At 39.2% G+C, this 20,026-nt stretch overlaps 1 protein-coding gene across 9 annotated transcripts in view; it reads left to right on the top strand.

Moving 5' to 3' along the window:
• Positions 1-20,026, top strand: part of foxp2 (forkhead box P2) — a 724,116-nt gene that overhangs the window by 536,937 nt on the left and 167,153 nt on the right. For 7 of the 9 annotated variants that reach the window (XM_048548978.2, XM_048548980.2, XM_048548981.2 and 4 more), the window contains one exon: positions 10,118-10,207. In XM_048548978.2, coding sequence (XP_048404935.1) covers positions 10,118-10,207 — 90 coding nt within the window. Of the gene's footprint in view, positions 1-6,383; positions 6,484-9,909; positions 9,992-10,117; positions 10,208-20,026 lie in introns of those variants that run through there. The other 2 variants (XM_048548987.1, XM_048548985.1) reach the window with 2 other exon arrangements.

Consider the following 20,026-nt stretch of genomic DNA (forward strand, 5'->3'; position numbering starts at 1 on the left):
AAATCAGACTGTTTCTCAATGTTACTAATCTCATTTTTGCTGACTTAACTAGCCTTTTCCAACTGTCTTGCCATTGGCCATGTTGTTTAGGGACTGTGAATATTCTGACCCACCATCCTGATTTGAACTCGAGGGACATTCTTTCACTGTCACCGAGTGAAAATCCTTCCTAACAGCTTGTTGGGTGCACTTACACCAGATGGGCTGCAACTGCTCAAGAAGGCAGTTCACCACTACCTTCTCAAGATGGCTCATTGATTAGTACTGATGCCTCACAGCGCCAGGAACCCAGGTTCTATTCTGCCCTCAGGTGACTGTCCATGTGGAGTTTGCACATTTTCCCCATTTCTGTTGGGTGTTCCAGTTTCCTCCCACAGCCCAAAGGTGTGCAAATTAGGTGGACTGGCCATTCTAAATCACTGTTAGTGTTCAGGGATATGTAGGTTAGGTGTATTAGCCATGCGAAATGCAGGGTTACAAGGATGGGTCTGGGTGGGATGCTGCTCGGAGTGTTGGTGTGGACTTATTGGGCTGAATGGCCTGTTTACACATGTATTCATTCCTGAAAACTGGCTTGGCAGCATTTATTGTCCATCTCTAATTGCCGAAAGGGCAGTTAAGAGTTAATGACATTGCTGTAGGTTTGGAGATATATGTAGGCCAGATTAACAGTTTCCTTCCTCAAAGGACATTAGTGAACAGGATGGGTTTTTTCCTGATAATCAACAGTGAACTGGTGGTCAACATTAGATTCTTAATTCCAGATTACTTTTATTGAATTCAAATTTTGTCATCTGCCATGATGAGATTTCAACGCAGAACATTGTTTGGATCAGAGATAATAGGAACTGCAGATGCTGGAGAATCTGAGATAACAAGGTGTGGAGCTGAATGAACATAGGCCAAGCAGCATCAGAGGAGTAGGAAAGCTGACATTTCGGGCCTAGACCCTTCTTCATTGTTTGGATCTCGGGATTAACAATCCAGCGATATTACCACTAAGCCATCGCCTCCCCAGGCTAGGTGGGAATGGACAACAAATATCAGACACACTCAGTATTTGTTTGTTTTTTAGGTGATGTCTTCTGTATACATCTGGTTAACCTATAATAATTACTAGTCAGCTTTTCCATACTCTGAAATCATTTTTCGCTTCTAACGTTTAAGGGAACTACAGAAATCTGTATATCACTGCATTTATCTCTGATATCATGACAAGCAGCTACATAAAGGACTGATGGTTTAACATGTTACATGTTAATGATGTTGCCATTTCTCGATGGTTGGCCCATCTTTAGTTAATGAACAAACTATAAAAATAGAAGGTGGTTTAGTGAACTAGCGATGTAGAATATAAACTTAGTATCAAATCAACTTACTTTTCTCAGAAAGGTATCACTTCCAACAAGGGACATTAAAACAACACTGAGTTCTAATTTTAAACTCTTCGTACCTGAGGAGAACAAGACTTGCATGTATTTGAAGTAGGAACAGAACACTTTCCTACCTCCTCACGCCCACCCCACTTCTACTTTAGTACCTCAATCTTGCCAGGAGTTTGGAGGCATATGAGCTGAAAGATTCATTTGTAATCAAAAGTTGAGATGGGATGATGACTCTTAAATACTAACAGGATTCTAACCCAGCATTTCATAAGCTGTTGATGTTAACAATTGTGTGAGGGAAAGCTATTGCATATCAGATCAAGAGACAGAAGAGACCCAGACGGGGAAAGTTTTAGTATATCCTGACTTGATCGTAACACTTTACTGTAATAGCAGGGGACTTAGCCCTATTCTCTGTCAACATCATAGGGTGGTTATCTGGTCTTTATCACATTCCTTGTTGCAGGAGTTTGCTGTTCATGAATTGGTTGCTATGTTTCCTTTATTGCGACAGTGACTACACTTCAAAAGTACTTGATTGGACATAAAGCACTTTATAGCCACCAGAAGTGTTATATAAATAATGCAATTCATATTTTTACTTATTTTATCAAAATGAGAATATTCATCAGTACTGATTAGAAGAGGGCTCTGATTCAACATTCTGTGATCAATAAGAATGTTGGATTTTTCTTTTCATAATGCATTTCAAGACTGAAAGTGAACACACAAAAAGAATTTAATATTGAAGCCGTATACCCTTGTATGACCTATCACAGATGCTGGGTAAATGAGTACTGGCTCATCTGCCACCAACACAGTGTGCCCTTTTCTCAAATATTGTTTGTGTTGCTGTTGTAGGTACATTTTGTTCATTTAATTATATGTAAATTCCAAAGTTGTCTTGAGACATACCTAAACTGTTCTGTACAAGGTATGAATGGTCATTTTTTTTCACCAACATCTGCTGTAGGTCACCTATTTTACTTGTTTCACTGCAGGTGGGTTAGGATAATCAGCACCCTGCTTTTTCTGGGACAGTCCTGATCTTTCATTCAAATGCCAGTACCTGAAAAAAAATTGTAAAACGAGTTAAAATGTCCAGCTTTTACCTTTTCCATTCTTGCCAGGTATAAACTGACCCTAAAGGGAGAGAATCTGTGCAATGTGCTCCCCCTACACGTGTAAATGCTCATTGCATTGCATTGTATTGCATTGCATACGGTGAACCCGTATACATCTCATCATCCCTCTTGACCTCTCCCACAGAGTTGTCACTACCGTTTTGTCACCGCTAATTCAATTGTTGATGGTTTATACAGGTATTTTCTAATTGATCTTTTCATAGCTGTCATTACTCACTTCTGGAGCAGTTGGGACTTGAACCTGTCCCTCCTGGTTCAGAGGTAGGGACACTGCTGCCGCACTGTAAGAGCTACGATGTCTTATAAATGATCTGAAACATAACGCTGCCACCTCTAGCTGGACATGTTCTGGGAAATATCCTCATGTGACTTTCTACCTGCTTATGCCCCTTCCTCAGATTCCTGCCATTAGTCACTCAACATGTCAATCATCATGCAGCCCTACCGTCTTATAGATTTTCCACTGTGTCCTAATGTTGGCTATTGAAAATCTGGTCGTGTTGTTTCTGTCTGCAAAGAATAGTGTGCTGTGTAGTAAAATCTACAGCTTTGAGGCACTATGAGCCTGTCTGGCAGCTTTTTGAATGTTTTTGGAGCCGCACTCATTCAGGCATGGATAAGATGAGGTATGAAGAGATATATTTTTTCCTCTCTTTGTAGGCAGAAAGAGAGGGCTCATGCATGGAATCATAGAATCCCTGCAGTACCTGCAGGCCCTTCAGCCCATTGAGTCCACATTGAACATCCAAAGAGCATCCTACCCAGACCCATGCCCCTACCTTATCCCTGTAACCCTGCATTTCCCGTGCAAAATCCACCAAACTTACACATCCCTGGACACCATAGGCAATTTAGCACTGCACAAAACTTGGATTGTGGGAGGAAACCCATGCAGACAAGGGGAGAATGTGCAAATTCCACACAGACAATCACCTAAGGCTAGAATTGAACTTAGGTCACTAGCTTGTGAGGTAGTAACAGTGTTAACCACTGAGTCTCTGTGCTGCTCTCTGTTTTAAACTAACAAAATAGGTGACAGCTGTTTGCTGGTTCTTTTTCAGGGCAGTGCCCTGGCAATTCAGAGTCAACCTGCCTGCTTTAAAATTTAAACCAACGCTACCATTTTCTGGAGAAGGGTCTAGGCCGGAAACACCCGAAACATCAGCCTTCCCGCTCCTCTGATCCTGCTTGGCCTGCTGTGTTCATTCATTCAGCTCTACACCTTGCTATCTATTAATTTTCAGTCATAATTAATTGGTGCATTCTCGATAGTAATACATCCACCAATCAAAGCACAAATTCCAGCAATCAGCATTTCCTCTCATGCGGAAGATTGCTTCCTTATTTCCTTATTCCGGTATTCTTGCAAATTATTCAGATGAGTGAAAGACAAAAAAAAATGTCACTAAGTGTCTTATTTTGGCAATACTCGTTCTGTACTATCAAACGATGAAATACATATCACTTGCCTTTGTTGAAAATAGAATGTTTGCCTACACAATTGTTGGCCTAGCAATGCTTTCAAAATGTTTTTTTTTCAGCACTTGAACAGTCATTACAAGTAATAAGAATTTTGGTAGCTCAGTTTCTTTAGAAGCATGCTGATTTGGTTATTCTTTGTGTAGATTTAGCCCATTTGAAGCCAATGAGTTTAGATCATATTAAGATAGTGTACAAAAAAAAATTAAATCACATATATTTATGTGTAGATTGTCAGAGGAAATTAAATGACTTGTTTCTTTGGAAGTAACAACATTGCAAAGTGTTTGTATGTGTCTTTCTCCATTCATCATTCTGAATCTGTGCCCAGATGTAATAAAACCTGGGAGATGAGGTTGCTTTAGCAGAATAAGTTTGCCAAGTCCTACCCTACACATTCTTATGACAGACTTTATTTGACAAAAATAATAAATCATAGCAATATTCTGTTATCAGCATGAGGACTTAAATTGATATAATTAAACCAAAGTCTCACTAGTTTTGAAAGGTTAATATTAGTAAATGTGAAGGATGCAAGAACAATGTGAATCGGGTTTTCAACATTTCCGATTACCTGTAAATGTGTATAACTATCTGTACTTGTAATATTTTGGGCTTCATCCTTTCTTGATTTGTGTATTGAGATTTTCTTTTTACATAGCGGGGAATATTTTGTGAGTGAAGTTCACTTTCAGTGACTGAAGCGACTAGGTGTGGTGCTGCATCTCAGGAATGGAGTTAAAACCAATAATTCAGTACACTGAAGAAACGCACATTTGGCAGTTTGTGTCATAATCCAAGTGTTTGTACAAGAATGAAGAATAAAAGGAAAATTTCTTACTTCAAGGTATCTTGTACAAACTCTCATCAATCACAAATTATTGTTTTCACAATTTTTTTAGAGCTTCAGGAATTTAGATCTAAACATGTAGCTTGTGATAGAACTGAGTTTTCACTCTCTCCACTAAAATATAACACTGTTGTTGACAAGCCAGGCCTCTCAACAGAGTTAGTACTGTTCCAGCTAACGTACCAGTTGAACACCAGTGTAGCATTGCTACAGGCAGATAGGGACGTAGAATGTATGCTACTGTAATTTTACAGCACTGTCAGGTATAGATCTGACTCTCATACCAGATCATTTTTCTAGTATGGAAAAGGTATTGGAAGAAAGAATTTCTTTTCCCTTTCTGTGGCTGGTTCTTCAAGACATTGCCTTGATTACTTAACCCACAATGTTTATGCTCATAGCAAAAAAAGGGGCATTTGTTGTGTTCTGTGTCTTTTTTTCCAATAAGATGGTACACTATTTCCATAACCTTGTGACATAGGAAATAAAAGCCATATGGCTTCTTGATTCTGCTGCACTCAGTTTTGACTACTTAGTATTTTAAATGTGATTATTTTAGTCACCATGAAATCTTCCTTCTGCTGCATGTATGTTGCATGTATATTGCAAATTATTATTATTTATCAATTCTGTGCATTTTGTGAAGTGTTAATTTTGTGAAGCTTGAGTTGTAGTAGAGATTAAAACAAAGTCTTCCGTATTTAAATATTAAGATTGAGGATCTTTATCAATGAGTAAAATATTTTTAAAATTTGAAAAAGTCATGTTTGTTAATTTATCTTTTCACAACCAGGTGCAATTCCAAACGTTCAGCCTTCTTTTTCTGGAATATTGATATTCATTTATCTCATTTAACTCATTCCTTGAATATTGCATAAGGAATAAAGACACATACATGCAAATTGAATCTGTCTTGTTATGAAAGAGTCCTTACTAAAGTGATTGAATTCCTTGATATTCTGGGGTAACGACAAGTAACCAGTTTTGTTTTGATTTGTTTGCTGTGCAGTCCAGTTTTATTGGTCAGATTATTGGCAAATTCAAATAAAATAGAAGGAGGTAGGCATCAGCTTGCCTTATGGTAAATTTTCTTTCAGACTGGCTATTTGGAAAGAGTACTTACCCTGTCAGTGTGCACTGGGGAGTGCCTGTGTAAACATTCGTGTTTCTCCCTGTTCCTCATAACAGTTTCTTGTATTGCATTTCTTCTGACCTTGCTATCTGAAACCAATTACAGGAGATTCATTCGGGCTGCATCTGTTTTCATAAGAAGCCTGGGCTGCAGTGTTTTTCTCAGAGATGAATATCAACATCAAATATGCTTCTGAGTGCCTCATTATTTATGTTTGAGAGAGGGAGAGATTTTGTAGCCTTCAGCTGAGCTCTCCAGAATGTGTCGTACTGTGCTGTTTATACATTGAAGATATTAATGGGTGTAGATGTCATTTTTCATTTTAACGTCTGAAATATGACATGCTGATAGGTTAAACAGGCATATTTTTCAGTTGTAGTCATAACCAGCATCTTACTTCCAGAAAATTGTATTTACCTTTTTGTTATAATTAAAAAGACCATAATTTACTTCTTACTCTTTTACTATTTTCCGAATGATGCTACAGAAGTGGTAAGTCATAACTTTATTCAAACTATAAAAGGTTTCTGAGCAATAGATATTTCACAACTAGAAAACAAAGTTTTACAGACCTCAACTAAGTTCTTATTTTGTAGTTTACACCTTTTATACTCAAAGCACATGTTGCCATTAGAATATGAAAATACAATAATATTTACATATCAAAAGATGTAAACTACGTCTTGTTAGAAATTAGTTTAAGATGAATTTTCAGTTGCAGCTTTTGAAAATGCATGTGTCAGGTAACATCTGTAAAAAATGTGCTTAAATATTTAACGCTGCATATTATAAAGCAAGATTAAAATGAATGATAGATTAGGTGTACAAATAGTCCTTGTTGGCTCATGGTTGAATTACATTATTAGAAGTATTCATTTTGCACAGATTTCATTTTACATGAAAGCACTTTCAGGCATTGCAACCGTATCAAGTATCACTTGATTGCAATTAATATTGCTTCATGATGCACTCATTAGGTTTTACACGGCATGGTATTCAAATATTTGTGTTTTTACATTAACTGCCTTCCTAATTAGGTTAATAATATTTTCCCATTGTCTGGAATGTAACGATGTGAATAGATTCAGATTGACTTAAAAAGAAATTGCAGCAGACCTACGGACTTGATTGATTCTTGTTTAAATGTTATATTGTCAGTTAGTGTGCTCATGTGTTTGTAAATTATGTAAACAAAATAAAGTCTTCTACTTCACTGCATCAAAAGAATTTGGTTCATTCCATTGGATGTCAGATTCAAATTTTTAAACAAATACAGAATTAAAAACCATGCAGGAACTACATAAATCTTATCTTCTAAGATCATTTTAAACAGCCTATGAAATAAATGTACACAGTAAAATTTATAAACACATGGTCTATCTCCATGCAGTTACTTTCAGGATGCAAGCAGCAATATAAACCTTAATATTAGCTTAATGTTACTTGAATAACTCAAAGAATGGAAAGGTTCTTTGTTGTGAGTGCTTCCCTTTGCAATTTTGTGTTCCTCTTTGCTTCTTCTGACTATCTTGCAAAGCCAGTAGTTTATTTGGAACAGCAGCTTATATTTCAAAGTTGGGTACCTCTTTGTTCATATCTCAAGTTGGCTTCAAGAGTAAGCACATTAGGAGCTGTCTTAGGCCTAAAGATTGGATTTTACTGAATTCAGTAAGCTGAGAATTATTGAGCCACTAAATAAATGTGTTGCCTTTCTGCGACTTGTTATTAATATATTTCAGTCTCAGTTGGTTGGATTTTCATTCAGTTTTATGGAGATTGTTAGATACTGAAAGAAACTAAAATACTGAAATACAAAACTCACCTCAGCTTTCAACATGTACCGCTAGTTGAATTCTTTTAAAAAAAAATCTAGAAATACTAGAAAACTCAACATGAAAAAAAAGTTTCAAACACCTTGCAGCTTTGTTATTATCTGCAGAGAGGAACAGCTGAAAATATTCTGGGTGTTGTCCATCGTCGGAATCTTAACAGCATCGTATTGGTCACTATTAAATTGTAAAGATATCTAATTCCTTTTCTTGCAAGGCTGACAATTGTACCTTCATCCAATGGTACTTTAAGCCTTACGTTTTTAAAAGGCCACACAAAGTGTTGGTTCATAAGAAGTAAAAAAAAAGTGTTTTATATTATCTAAAATACATAAAATGGAGTAATGTAAAACAGTCACAATGATTTAGCTTATTCCATAAAACTTGATCATCATAAATCGTACTGTCTTTTGTTGTGCAGTATACATGTAGCCACACAATATATGATGAATGGAGTGCCTTAAAGTGTGGCCACTTGCCAATTCTCATCATTTTACCATTGAAAAACAATACTACTGAGAAGAACTATCAAATTGAATGATGTAACAAAATATATTAAACATTACTGAATATCATCGGTATGAAGTTGAACTTTCCCCAGAATGTGCTGTTTGAAAAAAGGCGATCTAACAGTAAAGTGATTGTTTTGCAAAAGTCTCCAAATGCTAGGAATATGCTTAGCAAATTGTTACCAGAGCTTTCTATGGCTAGACAAATCAATGTTGTTAGGAGATGGTGCTGCTGCACTCAGTTTGTTTACTTTGGTTTTGTGCGTCTGCCTGCCTTCTCAAAAAACTTGCTTGGAGCCAGACTGTAGCAGCCCTCTCTGTCTTTTCATAATTGATCAGGGGATGACTGGCTTCCCTGAGGGTTAAGACGTGGCAACTTTTTTCTGTTTGCTCAGCATCTCAATGCAGTAGTTCAAACATTGTTCACACCAGCTGGCAGTGTAATGCCATATGCACATCCTGTCAAAGCAACTGTTGTCATGGATACTAGAAAGTACTAGAAAACCAACCCCTTGATTCTAATCAAAAATGTGCTTTACCCCATCAGAGGTGAATCGGATGTTTTTTTGAAAGCAGATTGATCAAGTGAATCTTTACTCTGTGCACCTAAATTTTTTATCACACATCATGTGCTAACGATTTTGCTTTTGATGACTCCATGGATCTCTACCGACCAAGGCATATTTCTGGGGTCTGTTGCAAGGAGTTTTTGATGGGTAGTACCTGTTTCTTGCTTATTGTTAGGAGGTTGATTCTTATTAAACTAACCAACTTAACATTAAGCTTTCACTATTTTGCATCATCATTTTGTAATATCGCAGCAATTTAGACCTTTGAGTACCGGCATTCTTTTGTGTTTGTGTCCAAATATTTTTGCTAACATTTGCTTATTACTGACAACAGCATCATATATAATTTTCAACTATACTTTTTGCACCCCAGGGTACATCCGGAAAAATTAAAATCCTAGTGCTTTATTGCAGACAATCTACTTGCACTTTACTGTCACAATACTTGTATTTAAAATTGCTGTGGCATAAAAGTATACAACATACAATTTTATCTGAAAACCTATACATAATCATTGATGACAATTACCAGTAAAATAATCAACTGTCTTAATTTGTTGCAACATCTCTTCTTTTTCATCATCAAAATGAGGACCCTAGTTTTTTCATATTGTAAGCATTTTCCCTGCCTGCAATCTACAGTACAGGATCCGCGTTAATCCACTTCCAAGATATCTGATGTTGATTTGTCAATTTTAATTACAGCTTCCAGTAACATTTGAAGTCTTGCGCTTCTGCACCAAAATGATATTATGAATATGCAAATCTATGGTAATAAGAGGGGGAGGGGGTCATTTCTGTTGAACACACACTCAGTGGATGAATCCCTAGCGGAAATAAGTCTATTGATGCAGTTTACATCAGTTTGTAATGTACTATAAGATTTGCTCTTCCTGTGGTGTTCAGCAGAAACTCTTGACTGCATATGTTGCAGTTTCATGGTCAGCTGTAGCTTTTAAAAAGAAACTTGTGTCAAGAAATATTTGACTGTCTTCTAAAAGCATAGGAAAACTACCTGATGTAGTAATAACTGATGACTGTATAAGGTGAAAATAAACATTGAAGAGAAAAGTACTGACTGTTGTAGAAAAAGGTAGATTCAAACACAAAGTAGCTTCATTTTATGTTCATCCAAAATTACTGTGACATTAGTCATAAAATTGAGATCACAGCTTAAGGAAACAAACTTTATGAATAATAATGTTTTTTTGGCTTGCAGGCACTACAAGCAGCAAGACAGCTTCTTCTTCAGCAGCAAACCAGCGGTCTGAAATCTCCAAAGGGAAACGACAAACAGCGAACATTGCAGGTCAGCAGGCTATTACTGATCCATTGTAACAGCAATAATTGAAAATCTTCAGAAACTCAAGCACTTAAAGTGAATATTATGTTCCAGTGCGCACGCACAAATGGTAAAATAAGATTCATATAATTGGCCCTGCATATGATTTCTTCAAATAGGTTATGGTATACAGCATGACTTTTAAGACTCTGTTTAAGTTACCAACATTCAGTACTTGAGGTGAAGAGAGGCTGCTTGTTAAATGATATAAATTTTGTATACCATAAACTACATGAACTATAAAACAACATTCTGTTGTTAAGCAATGATAATATGCATAACCAGCTCAATATATGCATTATATGCTTGACAAGTATATATAAGATGAGAAAGTAAATCCACTTCTGCCATTTACTGAACATTCACTGGCAGGCTTGAGCAGACCTGCTACATCTGGACTGATGCCCACAGATGATTGCACCTACTGCTGGAGTTTTGACCTGTAAGAGTGGGGTAGACAACCTTTACTTACTCATCACTGCAGATCTGTATCAGTCCCTTGAACTGTTAAAACAAAATTAACTCTGAGATCGAATGGAGGAACACTGGGTGAATTACATGTACAGGGCCCACACTATGAAGCTGTCTTTTGCAGGTTCTATAAAAGCATGTTTACAATGATTTGCATTAAGTGTGGAAAACATTTTCATTTGTTACTATTTAAAAGAGGAAATCATAAATAATTTGACTGTACATGGAGCTGGTAATGGTACATACTGCAATTCTTGATGCTCATGTTGAATCATTCTTCTTGTTTACTTGGAAAGACAGGAACTTAGTGACCCTGCAAAACACCAATCAAAACATCCCTTTGTGTTGTTTTGCATCAAGGCAGGAACAGAGAGAAATGCTTACTATCTTGCCAAAATGTGGTCCATTCCCCTTATTATGACAATTTCCTCAACTTGTTCTGTTTTAAATTATATCAGCAATTAGCATATTTTGAACCTTATTTTTAGGTTTAAATTGCAGTGTGAGTGTATGCTCTCCTCTCAGCTAATTAGTGCTATCAAGGAACAGTAGGTTAGCTCATTAGTACCATGTGCATTTAATTAGAGAAGAGAAAATTGGAGTTAACTCATAGTTAATATTTTCACAGAGTGCTACAATGCCAACACCTTCATTTGGAGTCACACCCCTGCATAACTAATTACGGTCTTGTGGCATATAGGATGTGTGTTTAGTGAGAACTCCAAACTGTTGACAGAATTGTTTAGAGAAATGAGTAGAATCATTTCTGCTACAAAAATTGCTGTAGAAAGTATGTAATTTTCTCGATCACTGTTCTTGAATTAACATCACTTGTTAAACATTAAGCAAAACTAGAGGTGTACAAAAACAAAAAGTTTTCAAAATATGAAATAACTAATATCATTTGCTGCGAAAAAATTGATTGATGGACCCTACCAAATAACTGTTGTGCCGGGATATTTGGGCAAATAGTCAACTTACTTGGTTTAGTGCAAAGGCATTGCCATTGCAAATAAAACAACGTCAGTTGGGATTGCATGATCGTGTGGTTAATTTATCCAATTATTACCTGAGGTGTGCCACTTGGACTCTTCCTAGCCTTGTTGATTAGGAAATATCTACACTGAGTTAGAAAAATTCATTGACTTACTAGTGCACATGTAACAGCTGACACTCAGGGTCACAAGTTTAAAGATGAATTATTTGAACAGAAATTGGTACAATCACCACCATGAACAGCAACAAGTTATTTTTACATTGCACATTTGGCATTGTAATGTATTCCTAAGCACTTCACAGGAAGTGAAATGTTACCTCAAGCCATTCGAAGGAGATATTATGGTGGATGACAAAATGCTTTTTGAAGAAGCAGATAAGTTTTAAAGATTGAGAGGTGGAGATGTTCAAAGAGGAGATTCCAGTGTCTCAGCAAATTTGAGTACGTCTGCTAGTGATGGGATGATTGAAATTGTGAATTAAAGGCCTGGATTTGAGGAGCACAGATATCTCATGAATGTCGGGTTTGAGTTTAGAGAGTTTGGGGCTAGGGAGGCAATGGAAAGATTTGAAAACAAGAATGAGAATTTTGCACCCCAGTTATTGTTTGAGCAGGAGCCATTGTAGGTCATATGAGGACAGGTGGCTAGCGCATGGGCAGTGCAGTTTTGAATGGCTTCACATTTACAAAAGTGGGTAACTGGCCAGGAATGCCTTGGATTAGTCACAAAAGAGGTAACAAAAGCATTTTGAGAGTTTCAGCAGCTTAAATAAGGACATTATTAAGGAGGTGGAAATAAGAATTTCTTGCAATGGTGTGCACATGTGGTTGGAACATTGTGATGGGGTCAAGACATCTCAAAAGCTGTAAATAGTACAATTCAGTCTGGGACAGTAGACACTGAGAGGAATGAGGTTGGTGGCTAACCAATGGAGTTTGTAGTATGACCCAAAATAAATGGTTTCAGTATTCTCAATTTTTTTTTGGAGGATCTTTCTGCACAGCCAATACTTGATGTTGGACAGGCAGTTAGAACATTTTTGGAGGTATTGGAGGTGTCACGAATTATGATAGTAAAATAGAGCTGGGCTTCATCAGCATCTGTGTGGAAAATGGTGTTCTGTGTTTTTGGACGTTGTGATCGTTAGTGATAATACATATTTCTGACGACAAAATTGAGCTCTGCTGGAAAATACTCACAATTGAACATCTTGTTAACAATCTGTTTTCATACCTGCATGAAAATCAGTATTCTTAAAATCATGCTTGCGGGTTCTATTTTGTTAAATTTACAATTTGTGGCTAAGTCCCATTTCCCAATCCCTGAGAATGTCTGTCCTTGCCTTGAGGGAAGAATATCCAATGCCGATGAAATAAACAGCATTTGTCTATTAATTTCGGTTACAACTGAAATTTTCCTGTCCCTCCATAGACTCTTCCTCCATTCTTTGAGTGGCAGAGCTTCATAATAGATTTTGTTTCGCATCTTTAGTATATTAAGGAAATCTATCAATAATTATAGTAAAATAATTGTACGATATAATTATACATTTGCCGGCGTCTGTAACTTAATTCTTCATGTGAGCATTTAAAACAAAACAATTTGAAAATAGTTTTGAAGCATTCCAGAAGACAAATGAATTGTATGTATATCTTGCCATGTGTGAGTATAAAGTAATGTTAACTGTTTTTTCCAAGAAATATTTTCCTATTAGGAATTTCAAACAGATCAGTTTCTTCTTGAGTTGACTTTCTATCTGCTAGATCTTTTCCGATTTATATGGAGGCACCATTTTGTATCCCAGGAATGAGTTTTCAGGACATCCTGGATTTTGGATGTCCACGAATTAAATCTAACATGGAATTGTCAGTCATCTACAAATAGAATCAAACCAGTGATGTCATGTAAAGTTAAATCATTCTTCTCTCCAGGCTGTAACCCAGTAAAATGGAGAACACTGGAGCAAAATAAGCTTGACACAGGAGCATGAACTGCATTCAGCTTTTTGAAACTGTTTAGTTTTTCCTGACTGGACTCAGAGAAATAGTCACTAAACGAGGACAAAAATATTTTTAACACAGTCACAATGAGATCACATAAACCTTGGTGTAAAAGCTTTACACATTTCAGGTTTGCACAACAGACCAATTTAGCCTGTAGTTGTAGACTAGCAACAGTGATAGTAGGATCATTTATTTATTGTACAACTTGACAGTCTAATGATATGCATGAAGTTGCATACGACCCTTAAAACATGCATTGTTGTCTCTTTTCACCAATTTATCAGTTACACATGCAGTTTTCTTATTTTTGTACGTATTTCATTTTTTTTTGGCACCAAAAGACCAATTGCTCAAAAAGTGAAATTTGTACAATCATCAGTGAGTTGTCTCTACATTTTCATTACAAAAGTCATTCTGTAGCATTTAAAATAAATGTATTTTACTGTTACACCTGAAGTCAAAATACATCTGATCTCTACAAAACACCGTTAGACTGCAATTTTCCATTTTGATAGTGAAGTATGGTATTGGGCAAGATGTCACACCCACCAATGTCTGGTGTGAATGTCACTTGATCAGAACCTTAATACTTCGTTATCTTTGGAAGTGAGATTTTGTGGAAGTGACTCACCGATTCATGTGAGATGGAAGTTCTCGCCACTAGCAAAGGATCTAGCAGTGCATTTAAAGTCTAGCCAGATATCAACTCAGACACTGCAAGCTAGAAATATCTCCACATGGTGGCTGCCCCGAGAGCCCCAGAGATGCCCCTACGAAGTCGAAGCTGGCTCCTGGATTCACAGATTCGATCTTCCAGATGCTGCTGGACAGAGTCACTGAAAGATGGACAATCTTCTTCTCAGGTGACTCCATCAAGAGGTCACCTCAACAGTCACATGCAGCTTGAGTTGATATTGCAACACAGTTCAGTGCTGTTGGCCCACACCAAAGGACTGGAAAGCAGTGCAGAGAAAATCAAGGCAGGGGGCTTGCCTCATATCCAGAGCCTCACTTCCTTTTGAGGAAAGTATCGCTGTGCTCGCTGGGGACTAGGACCAATTCCCTGGTGATGGAGACACACCAATTGGCCAGAATTTAAGACGTAACATTGTACACTGCTCTCTTCGAATGTTCATGAGCACATTGCTCTGTATAAGCTCACCTGTGTCTATACCACCTAGTTCTTTGTCTTCCCTTCTGTAGCTCTAGTGGCATGTAGAACTTGACGCGGCAGAAGAGTCTGTAGTCTGAGCCCCTCTCCACTAGGCTATTTCCGAGGCCGAGATATTCACTTGCACCCTTTGCTAGCACAGATGCTGTCACCTCATTAGGTACAGTACATAAAGTAGACACAAAGACAAACTGAGGTGAGCCTATCACTGACACATGAAGGAAGAAATGCCAAAGGCCTCTGACACTCAATACTTGCAGAAAGCAGGCAGCCTCTTGTAAATGTCTTTGCCCAGATACTGGGCGACGAAGGAAATAGCCACTTCACACTAGCTGGTGAGACTTTTTAAAAAAAATCCTTAAACATTGCCAAGGAGGAATACAATGTTGCCCACATTTCAGTCGGACCATTGTAGAACAGATTATGGCTGCCTTGAAGATAAGTTGCTGATGCCTGGTCTGGTCGGGTGGTTTAATGCAGTGCACTGAGACACACTGCCTCACATCACAGTACTATGCTGTGCCATTCATCAAAGAATGGAGGTAGAAGTCAGAAGAGAAGTTACAGCAGTGAGAGGAAACCTCCAAACAGGAAGATGAGGATTTGGATCTTGAGATGGGCCACAATGCCAATCAAAGAAACAGAGACATGTCAATAATTTGACATGGCCGGAGAGAGCCTTACAGGCACCTGCTTCCAAGATGACGGAACTGGGTTATGACTTTTTTCTGATCCTGTAATTTCATAATCTTAGCTGGCTTGTGCCCTCTACTTGCTGCACACTGCACTTCTCAAGGATTGAGTTTTTTTTACTGTTTGATTTAACTTGTCAATAAAATGTTGATTTTTCCTTAAATGTGGCTCTGATGACCTTATCTCTGGAAGGACTAAATTGTGTATGCACACACTGCCCTGGACCAATGTTAACACCATGGAAGCTGTGTTGCAGTGACCACTTCCACTCCTCTTGGATGCTTATGCGAGAATGGTCTTGCACTAAAGACATATGAGTCACATTAGGGTGAATGTTACCGAGTCGTTTGATCTTGCAAGACTGCTCCTTGCTGTGTGCCTTTCACCCTCACTGTCTGGGCTGCACTGCAATGAGCCTTACCTGTATTCTTGTGATCCTGAGCATTCTCACTGATAATGCTTCCACTTCTATGAGCTGCAACATGTCAATCTGCTCCTTCGATTTGGATCTACAGTGATGGTAATTCAACATGCAAGTAATCCGTTCTTGACTCATCTCCACTGTACCCGTTGTGGCTTTCTCTACATTGGGGAAAGCAAGCGGAGGCTTGGGGATCACTTTGTAGAACACCTTCACTCGGTTCGCAGTAAACAACTGCACCTCCCAGTCGCGTATCATTTTAACTCGCCCTCCCATTCCTTAGACGACATGTCCGTCCTGGGCCTCCTGCAGTGCCACAATGATGCCACCCGACGGTTGCAGGAACAGCAACTCATATTCTGCTTGGGAACACTGCAGCCCAATGGTATCAATGTGGACCACAAGCTTCAAAATCTCCCCTTCCCCCACCGCATCCCAAAACCAGCCCAGTTCATCCCCTCCCCCCACTGTATCCCAAAACCAGCCCAGCTCTTCCCCTCCCCCCACTGCATCCCAAAACCAGCCCAGTTCGTCCCCGCCTCCCTAACCTGTTCTTCCTCTCACCTATCCCCTCCTCCCACCTCAAGCCGCACCTCCATTTCCCACCTACTAACCTCGTCCCGCCTCCTTGACCTTTCCGTCCTCCCCAGACTGACTATCCCCTCCTCACCTCCCCACCTATACTCTCCTCTCCACCCATCTTCTCCTCTGTCCATCTTCGGTCCGCCTCCCCCCTTCCCTATTTATTTCAGAACCCTCTCCCTCTCCCCATCCCCCTCTCTGATGAAGGGTCTAGGCCCGAAATGTGCTCCTGAGATGCTGCTTGGCCTGCTTCACACTTTGTTATCTTTGACTCATATCCTTAACTGTGACATCATCTCTGGATATCCAGTGTAGAACTGCAATTTCTAGCTGTTTTGGTCAAAAATGATTTGAACACCGAGTAATTGGAATCTTTTCCTGTTCACAAAGACTGTTGATTCAAGATTAAATGCCCCATCCTGATTGCATCCTCCATCTGTAGCAAACCAGTGATGATTGAAAATCCTAATGTACTTGTTGCTTTACTGGTCTTGTTCAGGGAAAGTGAGATGAATAAGTAAAGTTTTGCACATAGAGCCATCTCAGATGCACTTCTGATTAATGACTATGAAATACTATAGGCATACCCACTCATTCCCTGAAACAATCCATAGGCAAAGGGATCATGGGCAGTAGTACCTTCAGATCTCCCAGGTTGAGATTACCACTTAGTCCATATGGCCAAATTCTTCATCCAGCAGCTGGAATAAATGTGGCAGAATGACTCGTGACATTCCAAGTCATCATCTGCAGTGGCACGTTATAGATAGTTGCACCTAAACTTGGAGATTCCTTTCCAAGAAAAGCTCTTCTCCCAAGTGTCTTGTGCCCTGTTACTCCTCCCTGTAGAGGCTGTGCAGCCACTGTTAGTGGCTGCTGTGTTGCAGATGGAGTCATCTCAACTGCCTTATATAGCCCTTTTATATTAGTAAGAGCACAATAAAAGCTGCTGGTTTGACCTTTGGCTCGCTTCCTCAATTTGTAGCAAAATTCACAGAACAATGAAAGAAAGTATACTACCTTGGTTAAAGCATGTTTCACTCCTACAAACTTCCTCATTAAGGTTAGGCCCATGCAGAGGGCTGTGACACACCTGTCTGGTTGTCTAGAGGACAGCAACTTTGCAGGGGCTTGAGGGACATGGTACGACTGCAGGAGTAGCTTAAAACGTGTCAGCTTCCCTTCCCACGTACATTGGCCATCCAATTCTCATGTAAGGTTTCCCAGGAAAATTACTGTATGGCCTTGGCATGAAGCAGATCCCCTGAAGGCCCTGCCCTCGTAACCTCTGTTTTCTGTGTGAAGGTGTGTCAGTGTCACAGCTTGCAGTCCAAGTGACTTTCTGCCTTTGCAAATGGGGAAAATGAGGTTTTGAGTGAAAGTATTTTGGCGTCTTGTGAAGTCAACAGAGCAATCAACTCAAAATGCAGCCTCACTGAGTCACTAAAGAGATAGTCAGAATTGGATTATATGTTTAAAAGCAAAAAGATTTTTGATCAACATGTTGGACATGTTATGATAAACGTATATGGCACATAAGACATGATCCTGGATGTTCTGGTTCAGAGGGACTGGCACTACCAGTACTCAGCAAGAACCTTTCTTGATTGTTCGTGGAAAGCCCTTTAAGCCACTTAAAGTTAAATTAAACTAGATTAAAGGATACCAGCCTCTTAAAGGAACACTGCAGCTAAAAGTTAAAGTTAATTAGAGGTTAATAATGTACTCCAGCTTTGAGGTGCCCATCAGCTTTGAGAATGCCATTGGACAACCAAAAGTTGACATTCTCCTTAATTGTGAATAGAAGGCAGATCTCTAACATTGCATAATCACTGGCATCCTGATTACTTGAACAACCTTTTAGCTGTCCTCACATTCCAGCACTTGGCATCAAGACAACAGTTGACCAAGTGAGGCATCAAAGAACACAAGGAAAATTAGACTGAATGAGAATTGGGGGTATGGTGAGAGGGGAAACTTTACCACTGGTTGGAGTAATGACCAACATAAAGATGGTTATGTTTGGTGGAGGTCAATCATTTCTGCACTAGGGCATCTCTGCAGGAATTCCTCAGGGTAGTATCCTTAGCCCAGCCATCTTCAGCTGTTTCATCAGTGATCTTCCCACTATCATAAGGCCAGAAATGGAGATGTGTGCTGCTGATAGCATAATGATCAGCCCTATTTGTGACAGTTCAGTTACTGGAGCAGCCCATTCATGTCAAAATGAGTACTGAAGGAATGCTAATATAATTCTAAATTAGGATGGTGAGTGGCTTGAGCAGAAATGTGTAAGTGTTGATATTTCCATGTATCTGACACCCTTGTCCTTTCAGTTGGCAGTGGTAGTGGGTTTGGAAGGCGTGTCTACGGAGCATCAATAAATTTCTAAACAGTGCATCTTCTGGATGGCACAAACAACAAGAACTGGGCAACATCCAGACTTTGGCTGATAAGTGGCAAGTAACTTTCACTCCACACAAATCCCAGGCAAAGATAATTTCGAACAACAGAGAACCTAAGCATTTCCTCTTGATGTTCAGCAGTATCATTATTGCTAAATTCCCTCACTGTCAATATCTGGGAGTTAGCATAAATCAAAAATTGAACAGGACAAGCCACTTTGGCTACAAAAGCAGGTCAGAAGATAGGAATCCTGTATTGAGTAACTCACTTCCTGCGGTCCACCATCTACAAGGCACAAGTCAGGTATGATGGAATGCTTCCTACTTGCCTGGATGAGTGCAGCTCCAACAATACACCAGAAGCTTGACACTATCCACAACACCACACCCATAAACATGTAAACGCCTTTGCCACCAATATACAGAGCAGAACTGTGTGCCATCTATCAGATGCACCATTTAACAATTTACCAATGCTCCTTAGACAGCACCTTCCAAACCTACAGCCACTGCCATCTAGAAGGACAGGGGCATAAGGTACATAGGACCAGCATCTTCAAATTCCTCTTCAAGCCACTCACCGTCCTGATTTAGAATTGTATTATCATTGCTTCAGTATCATTGGATCAAAACCGTGACCCACCCTCCCTAACAGTATTGTGGATGTAATAGATTGCAGTAGTTCAAGAAGGCAGTTCACTGCCACCTTCTCAAAGACCATTTGGGATAGCGAGTAAATGAAGGGAGTGAAAACCATGTCTCCTCAATGACTTTAAATATAAAATTTTTACAGGCTGCATTCCTTCATTGATGAATTGTCTGTCATGGACCTTCTGAGAGTGGAGCTCTGGGCACTGCTGCCTGACACCTGTGCCAAGGACTTTTTACTCATCGGGTTCCAGGCCACCTGCTGGTGACATTGTTTGTCCCTGGGCACATAGTGACCACTGCCAGCTGGCAGAGTTGGTGGGGAATGCCAGTCTCAGTCATGACGAGCATCCTGTGGGGTGGGGAAGAAGTGCTGCCCAGCTCAGTTGTGTCT

This window comes from Stegostoma tigrinum, chromosome 18 (assembly GCF_030684315.1).
Source record: "Stegostoma tigrinum isolate sSteTig4 chromosome 18, sSteTig4.hap1, whole genome shotgun sequence".
In the NCBI taxonomy this organism is placed as follows: domain Eukaryota; kingdom Metazoa; phylum Chordata; class Chondrichthyes; order Orectolobiformes; family Stegostomatidae; genus Stegostoma; species Stegostoma tigrinum.